We start from the raw sequence: 22,206 nt of genomic DNA, 5'->3' as shown, positions 1-22,206 counted from the left end.
GCCATTTTGGAGAGCATGTTTTATTTGGCATTATGAATGGTGTTGAAATCTTCTCAAGTTCAAGTTATATACATCGAATGATAATGATAAAGTGTGTATTCATTTGAGCACCCATGTCGCATGTTAAATACTAATTACTCGTACTTTATTTTTTATTTTTATTTTTTTTGGCTACAACAGATGGTTCATACAGTATTAGTACGAATATATAAAAAAAAAAGTCAAAAAATAACAAATCTCGGAGTGTTTTAGGTAACTCCTTCTTTCCAACCCACAGGCCCTCAAAGTAATCGGCCACATACAAGGCCATTCAATCTGCAACTCTGTTAACTTCTCTATAAATATGCTTGGTATAGAAGGCCACATTGCCTTTAATTATGATTCGGATGTCTCGGAGCAAGAGGTGGCACCCCATCCATTATTCAATGCAGTATTAACATATAGCACTCAACCCTTCCAATCTATTATGAATCACAACAATCTCTGTCAACTATACTAATCCCCCTATTTCAAATTCAATAATGATTCAAGCAATGAATAGAGCAGTATTGCGTAGCATTATACTTGCTTTGCAAAATAATTAGGTTCGAGCCAATGAATTTTCCGTCACATACTGCTTGATATGGAGACAGGTTACTATTGGGATGGTTCCAGCATGCACATCCAATAGGTTAAATTAAGGATGTCAATGACCCAAGTTGGGCTGGATTGGGCCTTGGCTCAAATGTTCTCCAAGACTAAAAAGCTCATGCTGGAGCCTGACCCAATCTAAACCGGGCCCTTTATTTCTCAAGGTCGGGGAAAGCTTTAACTGGCCAACTGAGACCTCACCCTCCTCCTCAAAAAAAAAAAAAAAAAAAAATCATGAGGGATTTCAGCATAAAAGGTCAGCCTTAGAATGGAATATGTAATAAAACTGTGACCAGTATGCCATATAGTGTACGATAAATATCAACCAAGAAGCAGCAATGGCGACCATTCTTTTGGAGAGTCTGCTATCTTTAATCTTTGAATCTTTTCTTTTAGGAAAAAACACTGTTCGGTCTATTCCATGGCTTTGACCACTAGAAGGCAGTAGAAACATGAAACATCAAAAATATGTCCATCCATCCACGCATCGCACTATTCCTGTGGAAGGTAGCATGGGGTTGCCTACCCACTAGGAGTGTTCTGATGCGACGGGGAGTACGGATAGCTGCAGATTGTGTTGTTTGTCCGGAGGTGGAGGAGTCTATCTATCATGTGCTAGTTGAGTGCCCGCGGGCTGTTCAGATTTGGAGGGCTGCAGGGATCGCCTATGATCCGGGACAGAGATGGTCGTCCATGGCCGAGCTCATCCGGTTCCTGGAGTTCCCAGGGGCAGGACCCGGGGTGCAGGAGAGAGGGACTCGTGTTGCATATCTGGCCTACCACTCCTAGTTAGACAGGAATGTACGAGTCTTTGAGGGTCGCAGCTCGTCCCCGGGGGCGGTGGTGGCCAGGGCCTTTCTGCATGCAGAGGAGTTTTTGAGCACTGCTGTTAGGTCACCTTCCAGGTTGGCCAGGGACATCTGGGGTACCCCGACCGCTCTTGGAGCGCCCATCTGTTTCGTATCCTGGGTACCCCCACCCCCTGGTTTCCTGAAGGTGAATTTTGATGGTAGTTTGGCAGCTGATGGACGTGGTGGAGGTGCAGGCTTCGTCATCCGTGATCATGATGCCAGGTTAGTGGCACTGGGGGGGCAGCGGATCTTCGATGCATCGGTGGTGTGTGCGGAGCTCCGAGCCGCATGGGAGGGCATATCTTATGCGAGACGGATACTGCATGCCGACCAGGTCATTCTAGAGGGCGACTCAGCCACTGTGATTGATTGGATTAGGGGTCGTGGTCGTGCAGGTGAGGGCAGACCGTTACTCATGGATATTCGCGGACTTTTGCAGGCGTGTGGAACCTATCAGGCTACACATGTCTACAGGGAAGCGAATTGTGCAGCTGATTGGGTCGCTGCCTATGCGGCTCATCATTCTGGTGGTTTTACTGTGAGGGAGCCCGACACTGTGCCGGAGTCTCTGTTAGATTTACTTGCTTCTGATTTTGTAGGCCGTCTTCATACCCGTAGGGTATGAGCCGCCGTTGCACCAAAAAAAAAAAAAAAAAAAAAAAAAAATGTCCATCCATTCTCCAGAACGTGTCTAATTTTCGTATCCAGCGTCTATTAATATTAAGTCATGGACTTACTCAAAACAAATTTTACCACTATGAAAAAAATAACGGACATTATTTTCCCAAAACTCTTTGAAAGTTAAATAGTATCAAATCTTTAGAAATTATGATGAGAAATATTTAGAGTAATGGATAAAATAATAATATTATTTAATTAAGTAACAATTAATATGGCAGGAATATTATTTTTGAAGACTAACATGGAATTTGATTTGAAAAATATTTTTTTTTTTGCTATAACGGATGACTCATACACTTCTAGTGTGAATATACCTAAAAAAATATCAAAAAGTAACAAGTTTCGGAATACTCTAAGCAGCTCCCTCTCACCAATCCAAAGAGCTCTTTCAGAGTAATCGGCCACATACAAAGCCACTCAATCTGCAACACCATTGGTCTCCCTATAGACATGCTTGGCCTGAAAGGTCTCCACTTACCATAGTCCACATATTTCGGAGTAATAGGTGGCAGCTACCCATGCCACGGCGCACATCTGGATTCAGTCGATCACGGTAGCCGAGTCACCCTAAAGCAGGACAGCGTTGGCTCATAGAATACGTCAGACTTGACACAGACCAGCCCAAACTGCCCTCAGCTCTGCCCTAAAAATAGAAATATCAAAAATCTGATACCCACCAACTACAACCATCCTAGAGTTCGAGCTTCTAATCCTGAAACCTGCACCACCTCTTCTGGCACTATGTAGCACGCATCTGTCGAAGTTGTGAAATATTTCTATTCATATTATTAAGCGGAGATTTGCATGTTTTGTGTTGCAGGTAGCAGCATATTGGATAGCCGTATTGGACAAACAACTGAGCAAGATGGTAGGCCAAGCACGAAAGATGACAACAAGGTGGTAGGCTGTGTTAAGGCTTTCTTAGTTTAATCATGGCTGCAAACAAAAACAAAAACAAACAAAAAAAAAAAAACAAAAGGAATCAAAGACATGTGGAAGGTGGCTGCTGCACTGCCCACGTTATTTCTGTGCCTTTTTTGACCGGAGTTGCTCCTCCAAGGACTAAACTTATTTTGTAGTTGTTACACTCTAGAACATGCATGATATATAATGTTCAAGTTTTAACTTTGATATAATATACAAAACTATTTTGGCGTTATTCTCCAAAGTGATGCTTCATGAACTCTCCAGTCATGCCAAGATAGAGTGCAAGCATTTTTTATTGGTTAAGACCTAACCAAGGTGAAGGAGTATCAAGTAGACCGGATCAAGCTCATACTTAGCAAGTAATTGGCTGGTCCTACGACAGATTAATTTGATTACAAGTCTCCTCGATTTGAAGACCATATGATTATAAATTGTAACGATAATATTATGATCATAATCATCAATCACATCGATATGCTGTATAATTTTGTTCGAAGGATCTAAATTTAGAATATGTAGGTCGACACAATCCATACCAAGTGTGCACCATTTGAGAGTTGTAAAATTTATATTAGATGCTTTAGCAGATCACATTATCGAACAAAGGAAGCTAAGATGGATGATAAATGTTTTTATTTTTCTTGCTAAGAATATATGTTTAATATAGATCTTCTGCATTTCCATACGAAGCAATGATGGTTATCATAGTTACAAATTAAAACCAATGTGCATCGAAACTGATTACTATTTAATGTATTATTAGGCGAAATTTTAGAGTTCTATTTCTCAAGTTTAGAGTTCTTGTTTATTGCTATAACTATTATCTTACAGTGCCGTAGTTCTGGTGAGAGGAGACCTAATGGCTAGAAAGTAGCTTCATTCTACTAAAAGCAAAGATATAGTAGGTAGAATATGATAAGCAACTAGACCTCATTACATTTCTTCTCAGACAACCTTAGAAAGCTTTTGGTTTGATGTAGAGATTCACTTACACTAACCACTGATCCTTGATCTAGGGTCCTTTTTATATCCCTCTCTCATTTTGAATTTTGGTCTTCTCGTATTTATGAGTAATTATCATGCTATGCTTTGAACACATGCAATCCATCACAAAATGTTTTGCCTTAAAAAATGTGCTCAAAATCGTATTTCATTAAATCATCCGTACGAAGGGATAAAGTTTTATAATACCTTGTTGCCATCACCACTCGCAGTCTTTGATTCCTTTTTCCTTTGTGTCCATCCATGTTCTTGTTCTCTTATGCTTTAGCTGGATTTATTTGACCAACTAAGAAGAGCTAATTGAGGACGTCGACTTAAAAAATACTAAAACAAAATCCAAAAGGGTTTGCTTTGAGAGCTCATCCTTTAGTGGGGAGTGATCCCATTATGTGTTCAGGTTCGGGTTCGGGTTGTATCTTTCGTTTGAAAGAATGACTTATCTTCTTTTGTAACGCCAATTGTAGGATCCTAATCCAATGATAGACACTGCGAAAGAAAAATCAATTATTCTTTCACACGAAAGAGACAACCTGAACCCTATCTTTTCTTGGCAGATGACGGCAAACTGAATTTCTTGCTTGCTTGGTGGCCTTTCTCTAGCCTCAAGCTACTTATCCTAAAGTCTGGAAATGTTTCTTATAGATATTAACATGCAATTTATCATGCTAAACTTTATCTGAATTCTAATGGGCAATCAGTTCAGCTATGGAATTCTTATTGCAAAAGTTGGTAGCGGGCACATCAAACTTGACATGTAAACATACTTGATAGGGATGTATGTCATGCGTTATGTCAGCATTACATGAATAATTGACATTGGAGGGTCTCTTGATCATCTTTTAAGTGATTGAAAATTATCCAATGCCATGCATAAACAAGATAGGGAGGAAGTTTGCACGACTTGAGATTGAGGACCCTAGCTTAATCCAAATAAGCTATCCAAGTTTTCATGTCATGTATCAAACTAGCAAGGCCCAAAAAAAAAAATGGAGGTTGGCTATTTTGAGTTATTAGAGAAAACTAAAATTGTTTTTACTAAGAAAAAGGTACTAAGAATTAGAAGATCAAAATTTCAACTCCAACAAAAAAAAAATCCGCTTGATATATGATTTAAGGAATATATAAATAATATAAAAAATTATAAAAAAAGGATGATTATACTAAGACGAAATAAAGTGTACTACTGTAGGCTCAACTATGGTACTTGATAAAAGCTTCATCCCATGGAGCATGCAAGATTGATCCAATATAGCAGGGTTATGGTTTGAATTGTGCAACATCTTTTCCTAAGTTATAAAATAGAGTGTTTTTTTAACCTATATCAGATTTTTTTTTATTGGGAAAGTGAACCATAGAAAAAAATTAATCATGTATGATAAAACAAAAAAAAAATAATTCCATATAAAAAATGCCTTAGCAATAGGCCAAGCCCCATCCCTTTCTTCGTTTAATTCATGCTCCAAGTTTTGGAGGCTACCCAACCACCTCATATTCTCTTGGAAAATATGAGTTGCTTAGAAAACACTGGATTAGCAACATTTTTTAAATAAATGATAGAAATTGTACATAAAAAGTTCTTTAATATGACAATTTAATAATTTTTTATTCATAAGATACTTCCGTCCATTCTAGAAAACAACGTCTTGTAAACTTTTTTGGCTTACCCCAGCATTACCCACTTATCTAACTGTTGCTAAGTAATTTTTGAATATTGAATGGATCTCTCGAGATAACCTTATCATAGGTTTAAATATTGTCTATGCATATTTTTTTTTTGTCAAAAAATTATATTTTTAGGTATAATTTAGCTGCCTAATAATTAATAATTTTTCTTCTTTCTTGGGAGATAGGCAAAACAATATATATATATATATATATATATATATATATATATATATTTAGGTATAATTTGGCTGCCTAATAATTAATAATTTTTCTTCTTTCTTGGGAGGTAGGCCATACAATATATATATATATATATATATATATATATATATATATATATATATATATATATATATTTAGGTATAATCTTGCTACCTAATAATTAATAATCTTTTTTCATTTTTGCAAGGTAGGCCAAAAAAAAAAAGAGAGAAGATAGAACTACTACACTAGCTACTGTTGTATATCAATTTTTTATAATTTTTTATTATGATATATTACTACTCTTTGTAAAATTAAAAAAAAACATTCTACTTGCTGAGTTCGAAAAAAAAATCAGCTAATTATCATTTATTTTGGTTATATGCAGAGCAAAAAATTTAGCTAATTGCTATTATTATTATTAAAACCTCCGATGAGGATTCAATTTTTTTTCGGTACAACCGCTGCACATAAAACTCTAGCTTGAAGACCAAAGTACCAAACCCACCTTTTCCGCAGCAGAGCTAGGGCCATGAAGGGTGTTCTTGGAATTTCATCTCTCTCAGGGTGCCACCGACCGATAAACTGGAAAAATAAATTAGTTTTCCTTTCACGAGCTTATGGGGCTAGTTTAGGAACTGAAGGGTTATTTCGGGAAAATAATAAAAAGTCTAGCCCTAAGGGACGGGTAGTTCTAAATACACCCCCCCGATTGCTCAGGACACCCCCCAAAAATTAAAAAAAAATTAAATACTCTCTACACCCCCCCATTTGCTAAGGACACCCCTAAAAAATTAAAAAATCCTAAATTACCCTTCACCCTCCCCACCCCCTCACCTAAATTGCTCTCTACACCCCCCAAACCCCCCCCCCCAACCCCGCTCTTCCCCTCCAAAACTCCACTCCAGCCGGCTTCTCCCTTCCGCCCAAAAAACTTCGCCTCAAGCACCTCAAGCACCTCGCCGGCGGCCAAACCCCCTCCGTCTCCCCCTTCTCCCTCGCCCAAAACCCCCCCGTTCCCCCTTCTCCCTCTCGTCGCCGGCATTCTCCCCTTCTCCCTCTCGTCGCCGGCATTCTCCCGGAACCACCTCCCCGGCCATCTCCCGAGCAACGAGCACTTCGCCGGCGCCTCCACGACCACGTCGAGGTAGCTCCCCGCCCCCCCGCCTCCAGTGCTCCGTTCGGCACTGGATCGCCGAACAGAACCCTTCTGTTCGGCTGAACAGTGCCGAACAGAACCCTTCTGTTCGGCTGAACAGTGCCGAACAGAAGCCCTCTGTTCGGCAACACTCAACCGAACAGAAGCCTTCTGTTCGGCTGCACGGTGCCGAACAGAAGCCTTCTGTTCGGCTGCACAGTGCCGAACAGAATGGTTCTGTCCGGCTCTGAGCAGCCGAACGGAAGCCTTCTGTTCGGCTCTGTGCAGCCGAACAGAAGTCTTCTGTTCGGCACTGTGCAGCCGAACAGAAGGGTTCTGGTGCCAAATCGCGTGCCGTGCTGAATTTTGTGCCGAACATTTATGTATGCAATTGAATTATTTTCTTTGATATAGCCTAACATTGAATTTCTATATTTTCAGACATGGATCCCCGTCCCGCCAGAGTTAGACCTACGGCGTCAGCTAGGAGACGTCGTGCTAGGATTGCTTCTCCCGAGCCTGCTCATATGCCATCGGGATGCTGAGGAGCTACTTGTGGAGTTGTTGGGGGTGTCAGCTGGAGACGCGCGTCAGGAGGTACTGTCATCGCGCGGTCAGTCTGTGAGGATGGAGTGGCTGAGGACTCAGTTTCACTCTGTATCTGATAGAGACAGGCAGCAGAGGATAGAGTGTGCAGCACGAGCCTATTTGTTATTTTTGTTAGGCTGTACACTCTTTGCTGATAAGAGTGGGACCAGGGTGCCTATAGCGTATCTGTGTTTACTGCGGATCTGGATAGGGTGAGCACATATGCCTGGGGTACAGCTGCCTTAGCATATTTGTATCGGCAGTTGGGGATTGCGTCGAGGTCATCAGTGAGACAGATCAGTGGTTATATGACGCTTCTGCAGGCATGGATTTATGAGCATTTTCCAGCACTCAGTCCTCACCCGTCGCTCGAGTATACTGATGCCAGTCCCCGCGTGCACCGCTGGATGCCCGGTACTCCATCCCGTACCACGATGGACCATTTAGTGGTTCTACGTGAGTCATTGGACCTTTTGAGCATCGATGAGGTACGTATCATATTACCATTTGCTTGTGTTTGTCAGTACTTTTAATATGCGATATAGTATAAAACTGAAATGGACCTTTTGTTTTACAGGTTATTTGGGATCCCCATCATCGGCTTCGGGGAGATCGCCCATATATACCCGTCGCATTTTTTAGTGGCTCCATCAAGTGCCTTGATATCGTAGAACCCTATCATCCAGAAAGGGTTCTTAGACAGTTTGGTCGTATTCAGACCATCCCTCGAGCGCCACTAGCCCCTACGCGAGCCAACAGAGGTTCCACAGCAGGCTCGTACCGGATACATTACTCCTATATGGATCAGCTTTGGGAGCGGTGGGAGGACCACGTGCTGAGCCAGGCGAGCAGGAGCCACCCAGTTACCCGGCCATCAGACAGCGTACCGGGATACATGGAGTGGTATCTCCGTATCACGCACGTTGCAGTTCAGCCTCCTCATCTGCGCTCGAGTACTCATTCTGGAGCTAGGGGAGGTCATGATGATGCTGACATGCACCGGCGGCGTAATGCAGCTGCACTCGGTATCAGTACCGACATTGTACGGATGGGTCCCTCAGAGGCTACGTCACTAGGTGCCGGGCACCTATATGATGCTATTTCTCTGATGCATCAGGTACTTCTGGGTGATGAGCCTGGCCCGAGTACAGCACCCTCTCATTCGGATCCAGGACCCTCTCATTCGGACGTACAGCAGTACACGCGTCGACGATGGCGTCATAGGGATTGATGATGGAGCCTTTGTAATCTTTGTAAAGCCTTTGATATTAATGAAAAATATATATTTTTGGTACATTTACGTGTAATCTTTGTAAAGCCTGGCCCGTTCTATTTTACACAAATATAACAGTGCACATAACAATCAATCTAACAATGCGAAGACAGATATTTTTTGATTTATATTGATGATGGAGTTTCACAGTACATGACTCTAAGAGGCCAAAAAAATTTACAACTTTCAAAAATTGTACATATATAAATAATCAATCTAACTCTACTGTCTCGCTAATTATAACATTAGGTGAGATGCTCTCTTTGAACTGTTGAATCCGTGCTTCATATGAATTTTCCCATCCGGTAGCACAAGGAAGATGATATTTTCGCCAGTTGGTCGCTACTGGCGGAACGGGATGTCCCGGCAACAAGAACACCTTCAAAATTAGAAATAAGAAAATATTAATAGCTACAAAATTATAAATAAGCAAAATTAAATAAGCAAAATTAAATATTCGCAAGTGTTGTGAACGTAGTACCTCAACAAAATGATTTCCATTTACGAATCCGATAGCGATATCTTTGCGGGATAGAAGAGGTACTGGCACAGAACGGAGAGGTAGGAAGGTCAGACATTGTTGCAACGAGAGATGGTATAGGACAACATTATAGCAGGATGCTATAAGATGACCCATGTCCGGCATAGTCATCCATCTGTCATCTTTTGAATCTGAGTAGATGGATTGCGAATGGTAACTTTCTCAACACCAGGTGAATAACTATCCTGTCCAGATAGAACCAACTCAAACGCAGATGGGTCACGTCGAGTAGACGTATCAACCTTCAGTGAAGCGCGCCCACGTGAACCGGTCTTCCGTTTTGCAGGCTCTAAAAGAGGTGTACTATCTGGACTTGCAATCTCTCGTAACTTCTTGATCATCTGCAATTGAGAAGCCCCATCTAACTTCTTGAATCGTAGCGCAATCAAATCTAACTCTGCATCACAACTCAACTGAATTGGCTGCACGGGGGGGGTAGGCAGAATATCAAGTTTCCTCCAATGAGGATCTATGCAGTCGAGAGGAATGGGCCGACCTTCCGCCCTGTACCGCGCAATCTGGTGAGCACATGGTATACCATGTGTGCGTCGAATAGCGCACCCACAATTTGAATCATCAAACCCAACTGAATTGGCTCGTTTCGATTGGGCGAGGATATGATTTAACGCACTTATAGATATGAAACCTCGCAACTCTTTGAATTCAGCTGGCTTGAAGTTGTGCTGCACTACCAATAAACTCTTCTCCAATGAGGCTTTAACGGAGCTGTGCTGCAACTCAATCAATCCATGTATTCTAGTCCAAGATGACTCGAAACTTCCTTGGCTTGATCCAAGCTGCTTTTTGAGCTTTGCATGTGCACTCTCGACCCTAGTAAACAAATGAAAGTTAGATATAAGAATTGAGGCAAATTAAAATTAAACGAGTCTTTATTTGTGATACCTATTTGTCGTCACATTTCCGTAGTGCCTGCATGTATCAGTCCACGCCGCAACAAATCTTTCCTTGTATTTGCTCAGCCAAGTATCTGACACATACTGTAGTGCATCTGGATAGGTACCGAACTCTCTCTGCAGTGCACTCCAGCGATCATTATACTCGTCTTCCGTGGAGGACAGCACTAGTACATTCCAACTCATAATAAATTTATCCCATTTCTCCTTCAATTCGAAAATTTTTTTTGCACTTTCCCAAAACATTCCTACTAATATGCCATCTACATAATAAATGTCTAGCAGTAGGAAATACTCTATGAATTGCATTCATCAAAGCCAAGTCTCTATCTGTAACAATCAACTCAGGCAAAACATCATCAGCTATGACACTGCGCAATCTCTCTAATGCCCAAGTATAGCTTTCTTCCCGCTCAGAATTTAAGTATACAAAAGCAATTGAAAATGTCATGTCAGTAGATGTCACCCCCACAATCTCTAAGAGCGGAAGACGATACCTATTCGTCTTGTACGTGCAATCCATTATCAACACACGGGGAAATGCACGGAACAAATCAATGCTGCCAGGGTGTGCCCAAAATAAGTCATGCACAACATCCGTATTAGTACAATTCCTATGCCACTCAATATATTTAGCCTCTGATAATTTACCTAATAGATGTTGCATTTCAGACCTCCCGGCTTTCTCTGCAACCTTAAACCGTTGACGTACATTGTAGATAGTCTTGATAGTCGTAACATTGAGGGCATCTCTTTCCTTCAATGTGGATAATATGTCCTTTGGACGAACCAAACTCTTCGACATATCCACTAACAATTCCGTCTCCTGCTCAGATAATCTCCCTGCATATGAGTGCCCCTCCAGATTCTCTGCAGCGGGATGATTGTGCACTCCACATACGACCAGTAATATCCAATCATCCGCAGTATCCAATTTCTTTCCTCTTAATGCAAAAGGGCATCCACACTTCTTTGTCCCACAGGCAGTCTTTATTCGCTTTTCTTTTGTGGTTCGGTACGTCCCACCCCTCTCACAACCTAACGTAATTCTGGGTTTCTTAGAAATGGTACCTGCATCGGATGATTTGATTACAACAACAAAACCATTTCGCCTCCCAGCTTCACGACACCAATTACACAAGTCCTCTCTACTCTTGAAGATCTATACATTAAACAATTTATGTAAGTACACAGTTGTAAAAATAGCTCGCTAAACTAATACAAAATTGCACAATATATTATAATACCTCGTAAGTTGTAAATTCGCTTGTGTAATCCAGTACAAATTCTGATCCAATTATACTCGATTCGGTTGTAGCATAGCCCTACATATAAAATAATTTATCACCAAGAATTAATGAATCAGAGGATCTGTTCGGCACAAAATTCAGCACGGCACGCGATTTGGCACGAGAAGGCTTCTGTTCGGCTGCAGAGTGCCGAACAGAAGCCTTCTGTTCGGCTGCAGTGTGCCGGACAGAAGCCTTATGTTCGGCACTGTGCAGCCGAACAGAAGCCTTCTGTTCGGTAGAGCGTTGCCGAACAGAAGGCTTCTGTTCGGCACTATGCAGCCGAACAGAAGCCTTTTGTTCGGCGATCCAGTGCCGAACGGAGCACGAACCGTGAAAAAAAAAAAAACTTTCGAAACAAGGTGGAACACGTACCTTTGCGGCCGATTCTTCGTCCCAAATCACTAGTTGCTTGTCCATGCTTCGAATGGGGCTTAAATCTCCTTTAAAGATCGCCTAAACGATGTAAATGGATCGAGGGGTTTAAGGGGGGTTTGAGGGGTGGTTTTTTTTTTCCTTTTCAAAACGAAACGGAGGAGGAGACGGAGGAGGAGGAAGGGGGGTGTACTGAGAAAATTTCAAGGGCAATATGGTAATTACACTAAAGGTTAGTTTGGGTATTTTTTTTTTGGTTTTTGGGGGGTGTCCTGAGCAATCGGGGGGGGGGGGGTGTATTTAGAACTCCCCCTAAGGGACCGAGACGGCAGGTAGTCTTCACGTACACGCGCAAGGTTATTGCTGTTTTGGAAAGCCTCTGTTAAATAAAATAGTAACAATAATAATATCTTTTTTAAGAAGAAAAGATGAGACCAGGATTCATCACAATTTCATTAAGATGACGAATTTGAGATGGGAATACAAATATTAAGACTTCTGTGGTGCATGTAAGAAATACGAATAGTCTTAATCCACTTTATTTTGAGTTTAGTTTTCTTAAATTTATCTATGTATACTTCTGTTATTATCTCCGGTGTATTATTTTATTTTTTCTAAAAAACTTCTCAACACTCATAAATTATACAAAAAAATTCACCGAGCCCACAATTGTTGACTTGGCAACTCCACAATTATTTATTGGCAAGAGAATTATTCTTTGCACTTTTTTCTTATTTTTAAAGTATAGGTATTTTGTAAATAAAACCAGAGTCAGTTCTGGAATAAGTCTTATACTTGAAATATAAATAGGTTGTAAGAAATAATTTTATAAGAATATTGCTATAATTTTATATAAAGTTTTTTATATAAATATTTTTCTAAAAATTTAAATTTGTATAAATATTTTCTTAAAATTTATACTTATTTTTTATCCTTATAAAATACTATTTTTACATAAATACTCTAATATAATGATTCTTCTAATACTATTAATAAAAATTATATTTATTTTAATTAAAAATAAAAATAAAAATTTAAAATTATTTTTTTATTTTTTTTATCGTGATTGCTTTATAAATATTTTTTTTTCACATCCATCTTAGAGTACAAAATAGATGTTTTAGGAGGATATAAATATAAATATTAATTTTTGTTGAGTGTGCAACAAAATTAGATTTTGGGGAAGATGTTCATTAAAAAACCATTTATATATTTAGGAGGGCATATATGTAAATTTATTTTTTATATAAAAAACGCGCCTCCCTTCAACCATCGGGAAGATTCCTCAAGTAAAAAAGTTATTCCATTTAATCCCACAAAAAAAAAAAGATTTACCATTTTTAAACCCAAAATACCCCTATGTCCATCTCTATAAATTGCCCATTTTGCTTCCCTTTCGTCCTCTCTCCCATCTTCTCCTCCTGGGCGTCTTGATTTGTCTCCAAAGCTAAGTATTACCTTCCTCATCCTTCTCTCTCTTTTTTTTTTTGGGTAATTAGAGAGGTTCTGTCTGGTCTTTTGTGGGTGCCTTGGCGTTGATTCAAAAATATCAGATTTTTGGGTCCTGATTCGCCTGATTTATCTTCGATTTCTTGGTGCTCGGGTATTTTTTTTGACGGCATATTTCGTTTGTTATCTTGTCCTGGAAACGATTTCCTGTTCCAAAATCCGATCTTTTTGGTTGTAAATTATACCAAAGATTGGAATTTTTGGTCGCTGTTTGAGCTGATTTATCCCTGATTTCTGGGTATTCCGGAGGTTTTGTTGCATCTTCGGGCTTGTTATCTCTTCTGGAAAACAAAGCACTGTTGCAGAATCCGATCTTTCTGAAGGTGGGTTTGGTCCGTGTTTCGAGGGTTTGTTCCATTAGATCTCTCGGCTGGCACAAGACCCTGTTCCAGAATCTCTTCTTCTGGGGTCCTCCACTACGAATTCCACATTCTATTAGACAGCACTTGTTTAAAGATCCCATCTTCAAGCTACGTTCTTGCTGTTTTGCCCCAACTCCAGCTTCCGTCCGCTCGAATTTGGCATTCCATCAGTCGATTCAGCTCCATCATCTCCCATCAAGACCCTCTTTTCTGCTCTTAGGAATCCGTCTCGCTGATTGCACTGGAGTTCCCTATTCATGATATCGATGGTCTCGTGCCGAACTCCATTAAGAGGACCTCTCTAGCCTTTATGAACATTGCCGCACACCTCCGCCGTATCTGCTTCCTCCATTCCTTCTCTGTGGTATTCCTTTACCATTTCTACGTGATCTCGTGAATTAAATTTCTCAACTTGATCACTTCGATCTGATAGAGGCCGTGAGTTATCAATCGATTCAATTCCCGGAGATCTTGTGGTTGAAAGGCTAAGTAGAATAGGATGTCGTTGGTGCCGCCCCCCCAGACTTCTGGTTCCGAGGAAGATGCACAGCTCATAGATGAGAGGAAGCGCAAGAGGATGCTCTCGAACCGGGAATCGGCGAGGAGGTCCCGGATGAGGAAGCAGCAGCACCTGGATGATTTGCTGAGCCAAGTTGCTCGGCTGAAGGAGGAGAACAGCCAGATCTCAATGCAGGTCAATCTGTTGACCGAGCAATATGCGAGGCTGGACTCAGAGAACACAGTTCTGAGGACTCAGGTGATGGAATTGACTGATAGGCTTCGATCGCTGAATTCGGTTCTTCACCTTGTGGAGGAGCTCAGTGGGATGGCAATGGATATACCTGAGATACCCGATCCGATCCTCAAGCCATGGCAGCATGCTTGCCCTGCCATCATGGCGTCGGCGAATGTGTTCCAGTGCTGAAGGTTGAATTTATCATGCGAGAGCTGCGATGGCAACCCTTCTTGCGATCAATGAGCTTTTAATTCAGGCATTTGCTGCATGATCCTTTGTTAGTTGCTATATGTTGAGTAGTTGTTTTTTTTTTTTAATTTGGTGTTAAAATGAGTATGCAATATATGTTTCTGTAGACTTTGAATGTAAGAGATCACCTTTTATTTGATATTCTTGTTGATTGAGATGAAACTTTTAATTGCTATTTGGCCTGCACCTATCAATTTGAATGACATTATAGTTTGTGTCAAGTGGTGGTCAATATCCATTGCATTTGGAAAAGTTCTACAGTTGTTAATGGGGGTACTTTGGATCTTATTAACTTCAGTTAGATTTTTGAGTTACATTTTGCAGGTGAATTAAGTTATAAATCAACATCTTAAAGAACTCTGGAATCAACTTCTATAGAATAGGAACACTAGGAAAAGTTCTACAGTTGTTAATCGGGGTATTTTGGATCTCACCAACTTCAGTTGATTTCTGAGTTACATTTTGCAGGTGAATTAAATTATAAATCAACATCTTAAAGAACTCTGGTATCAACTTCTATAGAATAGGAACTTTTTTTAATTCGATGTTCGTGGTTGGTGCCATAAGGTTGGGTAGTTCAAGGCACTTACATATACTATTCCTAGCGTCAATCTTACGAGAGTTTAGGTTCTTATTTATTCCATTTAGAATCATTTGGTTGTGTTTGGTGTGGTATGAGCTTAGTCATTGAAATATAAAGATCCATCCAGTTGGGATGAATATAATGTTTAATCAGCATGGCTATGGAAGTAAAATGAGCTGAGGAAGGAGACGTTGAGGTTGGCAATATAAGATGTTTACTTGGATTAAAATAATGAACTTGCAAAACTTAGATGAGTTAATGATCATAAGCTTTACATTTATTGCTTTCTGATTAAATTTTTATGAGATGCCTCTACTTCTGCTTTTTCATGTGTCCCCATCAGTTTTAAGGTTTTTCTGGGGAAGAGATTTGATGTGGTAAGTGGGGATGTACCGAACTTAAGCCATCCTGTAAACTGTGTGAAGAAACAGAACTCATCATGATTTTTGTTCTAATTTCCATGTAAAAGCAGTTATATTCTTATGTGCTTTGGAAGATCTTAGATGGATTCCACCATGTGGCTTGCCTTTAGTTTTAGTGGAATGAGAAAATCTATAGTACAGATCTGGTCCTAATGTCTGAAAACACCTTTCAATTTCCATCTGCTGCAAACTACAGCTGTGCTTTATGTGTCTGTATATCAAAGGAGCTGGTGATCGATTTCCATTCTGAAAGCTGATTTGTCTCATTCCTAGCTGGTCCTATTCTTTTTGATGCACAAAGCAAACAACCCCACTGCTGATTCATTCCATGTGGTCTCTATGTTACTGCTTCAGCACCAAAGTATTGTCTTTGGAGTTATCAATACTATTTTTCTTTCTCAAAAAATGACTTGAATGATTTGGCATTATATTGAGAGAATCAGTCTTCATGACCTTTGCAGGGGAACAAGGAAATCATTGTCTTCTTCATTTGAAGAAAGAAAAATTTTATTCTGGATATTGTAGTAATCGATGCGAGTGGTTGTGTATACTCGAGAGCTTTGTAAAACAATGCACACAAACAAAAGGAAAAAACTTGGAAAACTTTTTCACTATTTAAGGATCTTCCATGTGATATTATAGCAGCCTTGTAACTTTTTTTTCTCTGTTAATTATGCTTGTGGTTTAAATGATGAAATTTCACCATGGACTGGATCTGAGGAGTTTGGGATACTTGAGTGCTGCTAGGAATAAGGGTCTAATTTGGTGACAACGCATGGTTGGAAACATAGGCAGAAGATTCTCTGAATTATTTGTATATCTAATCAGTCTGGGAAGAGGAATTGAAATAACTGGGCGATAACCCGAGGTATGCCTAACTTGACATGTTTAAGTTTTGTTCCTTCTCCTAGCTTTAGTTAAATAGAAAGATTAGCATTTCTGATTATTATTACTGAATAAAAAAATAACCCATTTGCATTTTATACAACATATCAGATAAAAAAAATTCAAATTTGTTTCTCAGGACCCAAGTATGCCTCTGTTCGATTTTTTTTTTTTAGTATTTTTTCTTTTTGGCTACATCGGCGCCTCACACACACCGGGTGTGAGCATAGCCCATAAAGTCAAAGAGAAGGAGAAAATACATCGAAGATGACACTGAGGCGTGAGTATCTCAAACAAAGTCCCTCGAAGTAGTGAGCCATAAAAGATGCTATCCAGTCCGCTGCACTGTTACCCTCTCGAAAGACATCGAAAGTCCGGTAAGAGGTGCACTCCCCCAAAAGGCTACGGATGTCATGTATCAATCGTAACCTGCCTGCTGCATGGCCCGACTCTTGGACCCACTAGATCATTGTGGCCGAGTCTCCCTTTAGAATAATACGATCCACGTCCAACACTCTCCTCACATAGAAAACACCCTTCCATGCAGCCCTGACCTCGGTGCCGAGCACAGACTGATCGAAGATCCACTAGAGGTGGATCCACTAACTATTCAAATAAGTTTACAAATAGCAGAGTTATTTTTCATTTTTGGTCTATGGAGTAAGTGATCCTAAAACTTGGCTCCATATCCACATGGACCTATCAATTTTTTTAACCTATTCATTTCTTAAAGTTTTTATTTTTGAAACTTTTGATTTATCTGATTTTAGCAAATATTGGAAATGTTTTATTTTTAGTGGACCAATCTTTTAGTTGCCCTTTGCCTATACATGTTTAATCCTTCAATTCCCTTGAAATATGTTCCTTCTATATTGACTCTTTTTATGGAGTTATCTACCTCCACCCTGGATTTCTGAACTTTATTCATTATGTTATTTGAAATGTGAATTTGAAGCACTGAAATCAAACAAAATGCAATCTTCTGCACTCCTTGAGCAGAGTCTATTTTCTTCCATGCCAAAATTCCAATATCAGTCCACTGCTGGTTCATGTGGACTGATCTCAAGCTTGTAATTAACTGCAAATGTACTATTAAAAGAGCTATGTTATGTTCTCTAGAAATAATGATAGATTACAATAATTTTAAATACTGATATTTCTCATGCAAAATTCACATGCATGATCATGCCTTTGTTCCAACAAAGTCAGCATTTTATATTACTTTATGCTATCATTTCCCCATCATGCTTTTTCTCATCTCCCCTCATTTCCTTTCCCCTTTATATTATCTATATGGTTATATATTACTTTATGCTATCCATATTATCGTAAAATGCAAACTCTCATGATGTGTCTGTGCACTGCTCGCATTTTTTCCCATCCTGCACATTCTCTCTCTTGCCTCATTTTAACCATAAAATCAAAAATTAAAATCCTAATTCTAGCATTTATTTATTATTTATTTTTTAAGTAAATAATAGATGTGTCACGCATGCCACACTCTAGTTTTATTTCAAATTGAACATGCCAACAAACATCATGCAGCTAGAGTAGGAGATAATATGACTTTAGGGATAGAGATTGTAACCTCTGTGCAAAAAAAGGATTCACCTTCCTTTACATGAATCTGCCATCGAATCATGTAATGGTCACTTTGATATCCATGCAGATGGATGCATGAAGAAGTTCGAAGTGCTTTAAGATCTATACAAAGAGTGGGACCCAACGGTCCGTCGTGAAAGGAGATCAATCATTCTTTCATGTAAAAGATACAATCAGAACTCTGGCTATAGCCCTTTGCATGCTCGATCAAATGGCCAGCCTATGCACATCTACGCATGTTCAGAGTATGAACATAACAATATGGATAAAGCCTAAATTGTAATAATATGGGTTGGGTTTCTTACAATCCAAAGACCATTAACATATTAACAGACGTGTCCCAATTTTGATTGTAGGTTGTCATTGCCTGCGTCCACCTTAGCAACCGTGGCAAGTCTCACACCAGAAGCTACGAAATGCGTCACCCCATGTACTACTAATTTCCAGGAGACTCCCACACGACTCCTCATCTCCACCCAATCATGGAATTACGCATGCCCTCTCCTTTTTATCGTTCTTCCAATTTTTCAGATTTGAAGGTGACTCCATTTATTCTCTGAAATGGGCATTGATAATGAAGGCAACGACAGTAACCGATGCCAAGCAAGGTCCCTTGCATTTTACTGAAAAAACAAAAGCAACTATTAGTGAAATACGATAGGATCCGGAAATTTTGAAAAATATCATTGAGAGGGGTGCCAACCAGTTGAGCTAATGATTATCGGCCGACATCTATAATTTTTTTTGATTGGAACACATAGTTAGTATAATAATTTTGAAGATCAAGTCACAGAAAATTTCTTGCAATTTACATTGAATAAAATTAGAGGAATTGATGTTTGAATAGCCACCAAAGCCTTGGTCTTATAATAATAAACATCACAAAAATGTAACCTTTTTCTTTGCTGGTTTAACCAGTCTATACTCTTTTTTGATGCTAGTCGTTTCTTCTTCGATGATTGAAAGGCTATCAAGGCGTTGGCTTTGAGATTAACTAACATAGACAATAACATATCTGATGGTTTCTGAAAGAAGAGAAGTCATCTTTCTGTTTGCCGGTTTGTCCTCTGTGTTCTCTTTGATGTACAATGGTCTTTGCAGCTAGAGGGGCCAATAATCTGTCCATATACTCACTATTCATGACTCATTTCATAACACTGCCCATATCCACCGGCACACTCCATTTGGCACATTTCCTAGTGGGGAATCTATAAAAAAGGATATTGTGATGCTTGAAATCTAATTTCTCATTGTAGGTGTAGAACTGAGTTCCTTGCAATGCATATCAAGAGCCAAGTGTTTATTATCTTGATAAATGTAATCATGCTGCCAATTGAGTTCTCTTCCATACACAAAGGAATTCAAATCCTTCATCAAGTTCTGCCTTCAGAGAGTTGATACTTGATATAGTGCTTGATGTATCCAATTGAGAATACCTTTATCTACATTGTTCCACACATCTATCAGAATGCAATTAAATAGTACTAATAATCCAAACATCTTCTTATCCTTACCCTATCATATATGGAAAGAAACGAAGACTAGAAGGATCTCAGGAACTCCTATTCATAACTCTCTCATGATTCTTCCATGATTGTCGATCCCTGTGACGAGCTATGCTATTGATCACTTCTATTACCTGAATTAGTTTATCTCCCAACATGGTATGTCCCCTTTAACTTCTTCACGTCAGGAATGATATTCCATGTTTATAACCTTGCTCATGGCAAAGTAACAGTGTTCATCAAACATTGAAATCAACCGAATGATGAATTATAAATCCAAAAGTCTAATCCACTTATCCAAATTTTGACAGATGAATACCGCTCAAGATATAGGCAATTCATTCCATTGGATCCATAATATCATTGCTTGACGCTGATCATCGAAATGAACCAGTAAGCTCGACGAGTCCATTCAGGTAGTATACTCGGCTACTGCAAGCTTCATATCCTCAAATTTTATAACAAAAATACTGATCATAAAAACTGAAGCGATCATCTAAGTTGTGACTGCTTCCAATTTGTAGAGAACTGCTTGGCTAGTTCATCCAGTAGGATATATATCTCCTGACTTTGTGGGTGAGACCAATCCCCAGCTATGAACATGTGAAGCACACCATTTACTTCTATCGAACTGCACCCTGGAGTTTTGCTCACTCCCTTTCCCCTCATCATCCTCCGCAACCTACCAACATCCTCCCACCTATTCTGAATGGCATAAATATTCGATAGAAGCACATAATTGCCATCATCCATTGGCTCCAACTCTAGTAGAATTTTTCCCACCTGCTCTCCCAATTCAACATCACCGTAGAGCCTGCATGCTCCTAGAAGAGCTTTCCAAGCACTGCCATTGGCCGCCATGGGCATTGTCTCAATGACCCTTTTTGCATCATGTAACAACCCTGCACGGCCAAGAAGATCCACCAAACACCCGTAATGCTCAATGGTGGGCACAATGTCATGATCTTTATCAATACTGTTAAAAATCTGCAATCCATCATTGACAAGGCCTGAATGGCTGCATGCTGACAATACACCAATGAAGGTGATCTCATTGGGCTTTATTCCACTATCCAACATCTCGGTGAATAGCTCAAGTGCTTCCTTTCCTCGGGAATGCATCGCAAGCCCTCCTAACATAGCATTCCACAAGAACACCTTCTTATCAAGAAACCCCCTGAAGACTTCATAAGCTAAATCAATCCTCCCACATTTTCCATACATGTCAACCAAAGCGGTGCACAAATGGGTATCCACTTCAACTCCATGCTTGTCAATATAAGCATGAATCCACCGACCTTGATCGAAAGCACCCAATCCAGCGCAAGCAGAGAGCAGTGTCGTCAGTGTGATCTTATCTACTCTAACATCCGAGACCTGCATCTCTTTGAACAGAGCTAAAGCCTCCCTATACCAACCAGACCTCGCATACCCATTAATCATTGTACTCCAAGAGACCATGTTACGTTCAGGCATCTCATCAAACAAATTGCATGCTTCTTCAAGCAACCCAGCATTTACATAGCCCGCGAGCAATGTAGTCCAAGAAACTGTATCTCTCTGTGGCATCTCATCGAAAAACTTCCGCGCATCATCCAAAGCTCCCAACTTTACGTACCCATCAAGCAAACAGTTCCACGAGACAATATCAGGCTCATGCATCGAGCAAAGAATCCGACGGACTCTCCATATGTCCTCCCCTGTCTTCATATAGAAATCCATCAGGGAGTTCCACGAATGAGTGCTGACCCAAGCCGAGGTTTTGACCATCCGAGCATGGACTTGCTTGCCTTCGGAGATGAGTGGCGACTTGGAGCAAGCATTGAGAACAAAAGTATAGGTGAACTCGTCGGGCAGAACCAAGTCCTCATGCACCATTTGGGAGAAGACTAAAAGGGCCGACTTTGGGTCGCCGAAGTGAGAATAAGACTTGATCATGGAGTTGCAGACAAAGGTGTTCTTCGGGCAATCGGGGCCATCGAAGAGTTTCCGGGCATGTTCGAGGGCGTCTGAATGGGAGAGGGAGGCGAGGGAGAGAAGGAGGCGGCCGAAGGCATGCTTCTCCCGGATGAGAGCAGTTTTGATGAGGAGGGAGTGGATCTGGGAGAGCTCGCCGTGGGTTCGGGAAATTTGGAGGAGGGCAATGGCTGGGTGGGGTTTGATGGGGCGAGACCGTGGGGCGAGTGGTGAGTGTTTTGGAGTGGAGACATGGAGAGATGGAGAGAGGGGCGTCATCGCCACTTGGTTTTTGGGTAGAGAGGTGAAGAGGTGAAGAAAT

The 22,206-nt window shown here is 40.3% G+C and overlaps 2 protein-coding genes across 3 annotated transcripts; one reads left to right on the top strand and one right to left on the bottom strand.

The window, feature by feature from the left end:
* Nucleotides 1-13,473: 13,473 nt before the first annotated feature.
* On the top strand, nt 13,474-15,152 carry LOC120108988 (bZIP transcription factor 53-like). The gene has a single exon (XM_039122727.1). The coding sequence runs from the start codon at nt 14,446-14,448 to the stop codon at nt 14,869-14,871; it is 426 nt and encodes a 141-aa protein (XP_038978655.1). The 5' UTR covers nt 13,474-14,445; the 3' UTR covers nt 14,872-15,152.
* Nucleotides 15,153-18,554: 3,402 nt separating this feature from the next.
* On the bottom strand, nt 18,555-22,206 carry LOC103723399 (pentatricopeptide repeat-containing protein At4g18840-like). Of its 2 annotated transcripts, none has more exons than XM_026800074.2 (2): nt 19,127-22,206; nt 18,555-19,046 (listed from the first exon to the last, which is right to left on the bottom strand). In XM_026800074.2, the coding sequence occupies exon 1, from the start codon at nt 22,161-22,163 to the stop codon at nt 20,421-20,423; it is 1,743 nt and encodes a 580-aa protein (XP_026655875.2). In that variant the 5' UTR covers nt 22,164-22,206; the 3' UTR covers nt 18,555-19,046; nt 19,127-20,420. The 2 variants fall into 2 exon arrangements, with proteins under 2 accessions (XP_026655875.2, XP_008812526.2); XM_008814304.4 differs by having other exon boundaries at nt 19,318-22,206.

This window comes from Phoenix dactylifera, unplaced genomic scaffold (assembly GCF_009389715.1).
Source record: "Phoenix dactylifera cultivar Barhee BC4 unplaced genomic scaffold, palm_55x_up_171113_PBpolish2nd_filt_p 001695F, whole genome shotgun sequence".
In the NCBI taxonomy this organism is placed as follows: domain Eukaryota; kingdom Viridiplantae; phylum Streptophyta; class Magnoliopsida; order Arecales; family Arecaceae; genus Phoenix; species Phoenix dactylifera.
The sequence above is the reverse complement of the archived record's forward strand: the minus strand, read 5'-3'. Positions and strand labels throughout refer to the sequence as shown.

Coding starts and splice junctions, on each gene's coding strand:
- LOC120108988 (XM_039122727.1), top strand. CDS start 14,446: ATGTCGTTGGTGCCGCCCCCCCAGACTTCTGGTTCCGAGGAAGATGCA.
- LOC103723399 (XM_026800074.2), bottom strand. CDS start 22,163: ATGACGCCCCTCTCTCCATCTCTCCATGTCTCCACTCCAAAACACTCA.